Genomic DNA, 8172 nt, shown 5'->3' with positions numbered 1-8172 from the left:
TTATGAATAAAGTGATGATGATGATCAGTTAATTTTGCTTTGTAGTTTCTGTTCTTGGTTATAGTTTGGTGTTCCCTTCTCCTTCCTCCTGTTCTCCGTTTCCATGTTAGGGGTCCTGTTGTTTTGCTTCCTGTTTTATTTTGGGAACTTCCTGTTCTTTGTATCTGCCTCATTTGCACTATCTGTTCATAATGTCTTTACCAAATACTTTGGAATTTTATATTTCTTCTAAAAAGATAAATCCATCCATTCTTTTTCACTTATCCAAATCAGGGTCACTGGAGCCTATCACAGCTGCGAGAGGCAGGGTACACGCTGAACAGGTCACCTAACACAGAGCGACAGACAACCATTTGCACTCACACTCATGGACAATTTAGACTCCAATCAACCTAACCCCACTAACTGCATGTCTCCACACAGAAAGGCTAGATGGTAGAGTTGTTTGAATTCAGCTCTCTGTAGATATATAAATTTAATTTCCATCCAACTATGTAGCATCCTTTTGTTGGTAACATATTACCTGGTTCCTATCAGTGTAGATATCCAGCACGATTTGTATCCCATTAAGATCTGATGTGCCTTTGCGTTTTTAAGCTGTATATTTACTACAACTGAAAACCACGGTGACTGGCTTGGCGACTGACGAATGAATCAAATCAGAAAACTTAGAATTCATCTTGTCACTTCATCAGTAAACAATAATGACCCAGTTTTCACAAAGCCATACAATAATACTGCCTCCACTTTGACAGATGATGTGATGGGCTTCAAATAATAAGTCATGTCTCTCCTTCTTTATACTTTTCTCTTCCCATTATTCAGATAAAAGTTCAACTTGGTTTCTTCAGATACTTTTTCTGATCTCTGCAGTCTCTTCTTTTAGGTGTTTTCGGCAAAGTCTAACCTGCCCCTCTCCTTGAGTCTTCCCAAGGTGGTTATACACACACACACACACACACACACACACACACACACACACACACAATTTTACTCCGAGATCCTTGAACAGTGTGACAACTAATAATGTATTGGGACATGAAGAATTAAAAGCATGAACATGATTTTCATTATCAAACATCTATAACATTCAATGGAGTGTGTGTATCCTGATTCACATTTATTGGTAAATGGTAAATGGCCTGTATTTATATAGCGCTTTATTAGTCCCTAAGGACCCCAAAGCGCTTTACATATCCAGTCATCCACCCATTCACACACTGGTGATGGCAGCTACATTGTAGCCACAGCCACCCTGGGGCGCACTGACAGACCAGCTCAGGGTCATAATTAATGTACGTTTAGGGTTAGAAAACAAAAGAAAAACGTTTTCCTTGTTTGGAGCATTCTACAGTTGTTATTTGCTGTTATCAGACAAATTTCTTTTTAAATATTATTTAAATATTTACTGAAATATGAGCGCAGCTGGAAACACAAATCCATCCAGAGTATTGATTGTGTGTCCAAATCAAACATGCGGCGCTACCCGCTGTGGCAACGGAGCAGGTAAAAGTAGTTTTCTTTATTAGTAACATGTTATGTACCAAGAGAAGGTGGAGCCATTTCTCTGCTCCGTCCTATTAAACTGCTGCAGAAGAGGAAAAAACAGGAGGACCACCTCTGATCTCTTATGGAATAAATACAACAGTTTTTATTTCATGAAGAAAGCATTGATGCACTGCATCTGTTTTCATTCAAATAGAAAAAAAAAATCCCCAAATGCCCTGTTTCAATGTTGAAAAGATGCCATTAGACAGGCAGCTAGTTAGTGTAGTGGTAAGACTACACACCTCTGGATACCAGGTAGGTATCCTTACAGGATACCCACCTGGTATCCAGTCACGGCCCTGGCATCCCCCATGCTAAAAACCAGCCCTGGAATGGCGCAGCTACGTCTGCAGTTCAGGACACAAGCATTTCACTATATGTTGTACTGTGAATGTGACAAAATTTGTTTTTGAATGGGGTTTGTGTATCAAGTATTGAGCACTGAGTCATTTATACTTTTATTTTTATATAAAAATATGGGGTGATTAGGATTAAAGTATAACAAAAATGGCTACATCCCTCCATCCTGACATTTAACCATGTGCTAAACCACAGGATTAAAATCTGTTCTGAACTTTTAAACTGCTGAAAATACCAAAAATAATCCAACATGTCGTCACTGTTCTGCTCAAAAGCTTAACTTGGTTCTCATAAAACAAACACATAAGCTACACACACACTGTACTTCACACTTTGGGTTCACTTTGATCAGTGTTGATTTTCTGTTTCTCGAAGGGGGGATTCTGTTTCTTCTTGTCTTTCTGCAGATTGGAAAACAAAACTGTGTTAAAAAGTCATAACTGAGCAGAAATATAGTGCTGTGAATCTAAGTAATGGAGTCCACGATGACACATGAGTAAGTTTGAATTATACTCGTTGCTATGGTAACATAAGTACAGCAATCAAATTCACCCGATTTTATTATGATTACATGACAAAACGCTAAACTGTCTTTATGAATAAATCGTGATGTTTGCTGTTTAACCATCTTCATCAGCTTCTGCAGTGTGTTCCTCCTCTTTCCTCACAATAAGCTTTAGTTCATTTCAGTTTGTTTCATTAATATATTCAAAAATAAAGTGAAATAAGCAAGATTGTAAAAATGACGGTCACACAAAAATATGAGAATGTTCATGAATACATTAAACTTACTTTTTTTATTCTTGATGTAACACCTGAGAAGAATCCCAACTACTACAACAGCAAGAACAACAGCAACAGCAACAGCAACACCAGCTACAATCTTCCATCCAGTGTTTGGTTCTGGAACTGAAGAGAAAACATTGGTGTAACTCAGACTGTGACTGCATGTCAGGAACAAACAGCAGGTTTAAACAGCGAGCTCAGTGATGTCAGCATGGATCCAACTTCCTGTTTCCTCCTGCTCGTCTCCACAGCTCACAGGCTGGCTCTAGTTCTGCTCTCAGCAGTAGAGATGTTGGAGTTTTGTTTTGTATGAAAGATGTTCGAATCTGTGCTGCTGCTCACAGACTCCTGCTTTCTTTTTACTGAGCCTCACATCTGACAACATGTGTGAGTCTGTCTGTAATTGAGGTTTCCTCCACCCTGAGCTTCTTAGCTACACACATCATTAAAGTGAATCTCTTCAGACTGATGATTCCAGAAAACAAGGAATATGAATCTGTCAGTGAAATGACCACCTGCTGCCAACAAATGACTCTCTGCACTGGAGGATTTTGGACTGTTAGGATTGATTTTTTATGCAAAATCATTTTCTTGTTGTTATGTTATATTTAATCATCTGGCATGAATATTACATTCAGAAATACTGAGCATTAAGATGATTTCTACTATTTTATTATTTTTTTTAATGATACGAATGCATACAGTATGAATACATGTGGATTGTCATGCATGTCCCTGCAAGGGCGACTGTAGATACATAATTATGCATTTAATTGCTATGAAAAAGTATTCACCCCTTTCTGATTTCCATGTTTACTTTAACCATATTTTTTAAAGCTCTGTTCCTTTTCACTAAAAACACTTAGGCCTGATTAGATTATTGCCAGATCTGATGAATCAAAAAAATCACCTACACAGAACCTATCTGACAAAGTGGGCTAAAAGTTCTCAAAAACCACCACGTCATGCAATGATCTACAGAAACCACTGAAAAACAAAGTCACTGTCACCTATTAGTCTGGAAAGGCTACAAAACCATGGATAAGGCTTTGTGACTCCAGCGAACCACAGTGGTGATGGTGGCTGACCAAATTACTTTTAGATGCTATTAGAGCATCGATGACTCATCCAGGAGGTCACAGAAGAACCCAGAACAAATTCTTCAGAATCAAAGGCCTCACTTGCCGTAGTTCTTCAACAATAAGAATGAGACTGGGGAAAAAATGAATCCATGGGAGAGTTCCAAGGAGAAAACAACTTTTGAGCAAAAAGAACACAAAGCCTTTTGTCACATTTGCCAAAAAAAAATATCTTTACTTGCAATTCAATGGACTCATCCAGATTATCCTTCACTCACCACATGTATAGAAAAGAGCTCAATTACTCTGGGACCTCAGTGAAAACTTGTTCATCTTTACTATAAAGTATATGATTGGCAGTCCTATTCCATTGTTGGCTCTAATGCATTAACATTAGTTTAGAAAGTCCTCTCAGACTTCCCTCTCTTATATATATTTTTAATATTTGCTGCTGTGTTTGTATCCTTAAGTTTTCTGTGGGTTGCAGCAATGGTTTGGCACTTCATATGATTGGCTGGATTTAGGGACAACAACAGACGTTATTAAAATAGTTTGATGATTTGCTATCAGGAAACTCCCAGAATATAGGAAAATTACTTCTTAATGAGACAGAGCTCAGAAGTGTAATGGGTGTCATCTCACTTTTTAGCATCTGCCCTCAAACATTTGCTACAGCACATAAAAAATAAGGAATATAATCACACTGTGCATCATGTTTGTAACACTGATAACTGCTCATAATGATACCTGTAAGAGGTCTTGTATACAAACAAAAAAAAAACCTCATTTATGAGTTGAATTCAGACTAAAGTTACTTTTTGCTTCAGCTCCAGTGAATCTGTCTGCTGCAGTGTTTTATCACACACCTCTACTTTTTTCACCTGAGAAACATTTTCCAGACATCTGTCTTTATGATTTCATTAGTTAATATTTAGCTTCTTTCCAGACATCATTCTGTGTATTCAGTCTGAGCACATTTCACATTTTTGAAAAACAACAATTACTTAAAACATTTTAAGATTAAAATTTCACTCACCATTCAAACGCACATTGATTTCCGTATGTGCCTGATGCCAGATTTCCTTCTGTGTGGCGACACAGTGATAGCGGTCGGTCTTTGTCACATTAGTTTTGAGGGTGATGAAGAAGCGCTCTCCTTTTTTAGAGACTTGTGGCTCCTCTGAAGGAATGGTTTGATTGTTACTGTCCCACCACTCGACTGTAGGTTTGGGGGAAGCACCTTTAACAACACACTTAAGGAGCGCCCAGTCATTTGTTTCATCAAGATTTGTGACAGAAGGCTCTGCAGCTCCTGTGAACACACAATAGTAATATTGTATAATTATTATTTTTTCATGTTTAGCTACTCTGAGTGCCAATGTGAGGTTACTAACTCAATACTGCCTTACAGGACAGTATTGATGTTTTAAAAAGGAATTTAATTTCAAAATTTTTACTCTAAACAACATTTTAGACTCACATGCAGACATTTATACAGAAAAAAGGTTTGGATATCTCTAAGTTTATTTAGAGTTATACAGAAAAAGATAGGAAAGTGCCAGCAAAATGGCAAACACATCATCAAAAATCTGGCACTGTAACCTGGATAACTACTTAAGGAGGATTTCAGTGTTATTTATTATTGCTATAAACATGAATATAAATAACTACTTGAACAATTGTAGATGTTACAGAAAATAAAGCAAACCCACCTGCAATCTCCAAAACAATTCCACTAGTCTTAGAAAACTTATTGCTAGAAGTTGCTGTAAATTTTAATTACATTGAGAGGGATAAGATACTTTTTGAGCATATGTATCTTAAAAGGTAGTTTTCTACTTGGATTAATAACTCAATGCAGACGATTAGGAGTGAGTAATGAGTTCACATATACACACGAGGATGCGAATATCAGTGACGTCAAAGGCAGGACTCACCTGAGATGCTTCGGACCTTTAACTTTTTAAAACGCAGAGGTTGTATGCGACCCAAGTTTGCATGGTAATATTAATAGATAAACATAATGTATATTTTCATGATGACCGGAAACATAGACACGGACATGTTATACGTCGTTTCAAAGTTCAGATGTTTATCTTTCAGTAGATTCATGAACCTCAGTAAAGAATTTACGAAATAAAAACAGCAACGTCTTAATTGACGGAAGTAAATACTTCGTGACCCTACTTCTACCCATTACAATCAATGTTAAAAAGCCGTTTATTGGACCAAAAACGGATTTTTAAAAACAAACAATTGCTTGTTTAAAGGGAAAACCCCCCACGGATTAATTTCAGTTCGTTTGCGTTCAAGCGGGAGTAAAAAGAACCTGAAAAACAGTAAATTTGTTTTGTCGGAAAGTTTTATCGGAGCTACGCAAACTAATATAAATGCGGTTTTAAAGCCAATTTTAAGCGATTGTTAGATTATTTCACCAATCAAGTTTGGTATCGCTGAAATCCTTAAACGCCCACGAACATCAATAATCTATCAGCATCTTCCGCCAACGTGAAGCGACGCGCCATGGAGACCGTTAATCCAATCAGCCAATCAGAAAAACGAATCTTATACCAATCGCACGGCAGTTTGATTGACAGCTGCTGTTATCCAATAGAAAGTTAAGGCAATGAAACCACTCTCCCTTTGAAACCGGGAAAATCACCTGTCTGACCATATATGGAAGTTTACGTAGTTAGCCTCGCTGTTTCAATGGAACGAAACGAAATCATAGAAAACTTTTTTATCTTTGGAAAATACCCGATTAGAAAACAAAGAACAAAACAAAATCATGATTTTAGTTATTTAGGAGATGGTTTTGTGGTTAAGTTTAGTATTTAAGAAGATTTAAAGTGCAAAAAACAAAATGAATCATTATTATTTGTTAACTTTGAAGAGATTTTTTTGGGCGTTTTGAGGCAATTGATTAGAGATGCTCGGCTTTGCGCTTTGAACTAAACTGTAATATCTTAAAGCCTTCTCTGTATATCAGCATGAAACTTGGTGCATTTATCGGAGACAGAATGAAGAGGATATGCTGTCAATTTCAGCCTCCTAGCCCTTATAATGACTGATTAATTCTAGTTAACATCTTAAGTAAAAGGTTAAAAACATCAAGGCTTCAGTCATTTCCTGTATAATCCTCTAACAAATGACCTGTGTTAGAGCTAAAGGTAAAACTGACAGACTACAATAATTATCACAGATTTTAGTTCACAGTGATGAAACAGGCAGGTATCAGATATTTATGATTTGGAAATTTTTCTTAAGTTTATTCTGGTAGTTACAGACATGCAGAAGTGCACATGCCTGTGAGAGGCTCTAACAAGTTAATATGGGCTCTGAAAGGAGAAAAAAGCACAAATATTAGAGGTGACTGTGTTATTATCAAGTTGGCAGTCAGATAAAACTGGAGAAAGGAAACTCAGAAGTGTTAATCTGCTATATTAGCCATATTTTATAATCCTAAACTAAAAAAAAAAAAGAAGAAAGAACAGTCACATATTTCATAATTGTCCTTATACATTTACACAAGAGACTGATTTATGGTGGTGGATGTATTATAATGACACAGTCAGAAAACACCCTGAACAGCTGTGTGTCTGATATATCAGGAGAAGTGAGAATTTGTTTATTCAGTGTTTACAGTTGCATTGACAGAGATTTATTCTGTTTAGTAAAGACTGAAAAAACCTGTGGGCACCTCAGATCTTTGACAAGCAGATTTACCAAATATTGATAATATTTCTGCAGGTGTGCTGTGGGGGTGAGACCCTGCCAGATGTGTGTACTGACTGTTTCATCTGCAAGTAATCAGCTGATTTATAACAGCACTCACCAACAGCAAGCTCAATGTGGAATCTTATACCACCAGACTGACTTTTTGGAAAAATACAAATATAGTTTCCTTTGTCCTCTAGCCTAGTGTCTGTTATTTTTATGGAGGCGTTGCCATTCTTCAGCTCTTCTGGAAAATGTGAGACTCGACCTTTGAACTCTGCAGACTGATCTTCAAGGTCATTATTATGATGTGTGCCATTATTGTACGTGAACACCTGCTTTCCGTCTTTCTTCCAGTCAAACACCATTGACTCAATGGTCTCACTGGTGCCGAGGGAACAGGGTAAAATAGCATCAGCATCTTCTTTCACAGTCACTCTGGCCACAGGTGTCCCTGAAATACAGAACATGAATTAAACAGTGTGTTTTCATACAGATTGATGAGGACAGAAGGAAAAAAAATTGTAAAATGGCCTGCATTTGTATAGCGCTTTACTTAGTCCCTAAAGACCCCAAAGTGCTTTACACGTCCAGTCATCCACACACTGGTGATGGCAGCTACATTGTAAATGGCCTGTATTTGTATAGCGCTTTTACTAGTCCCGCCTAGGGACCCCAAAGT

General features: G+C 37.3%; 1 protein-coding gene across 3 annotated transcripts in view; it reads right to left on the bottom strand.

Annotated features, from left to right (window-relative positions):
- Positions 1-1247: 1247 nt before the first annotated feature.
- Positions 1248-8172, bottom strand: part of LOC102312502 (butyrophilin-like protein 10) — a 13620-nt gene continuing 6695 nt past the window's right edge. The window contains exons 2-7 of one of the 3 annotated variants that reach the window (XM_005948461.3): positions 7609-7944; positions 7104-7111; positions 5711-5732; positions 4810-5085; positions 2701-2817; positions 1248-2309 (exon numbers count right to left, since the gene is read on the bottom strand). In XM_005948461.3, the coding sequence (XP_005948523.1) occupies positions 2257-2309; positions 2701-2817; positions 4810-5085; positions 5711-5732; positions 7104-7111; positions 7609-7944 (812 nt within the window). In that variant the 3' untranslated portion in view covers positions 1248-2256. Of the gene's footprint in view, positions 2310-2452; positions 2818-4809; positions 5086-5710; positions 5733-7103; positions 7112-7608; positions 7945-8172 lie in introns of those variants that run through there. The other 2 variants (XM_042214624.1, XM_042214625.1) reach the window with 2 other exon arrangements.

This window comes from Haplochromis burtoni, unplaced genomic scaffold, assembly GCF_018398535.1.
Source record: "Haplochromis burtoni strain Fernald_Lab_line unplaced genomic scaffold, NCSU_Asbu1 Contig_595, whole genome shotgun sequence".
NCBI lineage: Eukaryota > Metazoa > Chordata > Actinopteri > Cichliformes > Cichlidae > Haplochromis > Haplochromis burtoni.
This window is presented reverse-complemented; position numbering and strand designations above follow the sequence as displayed.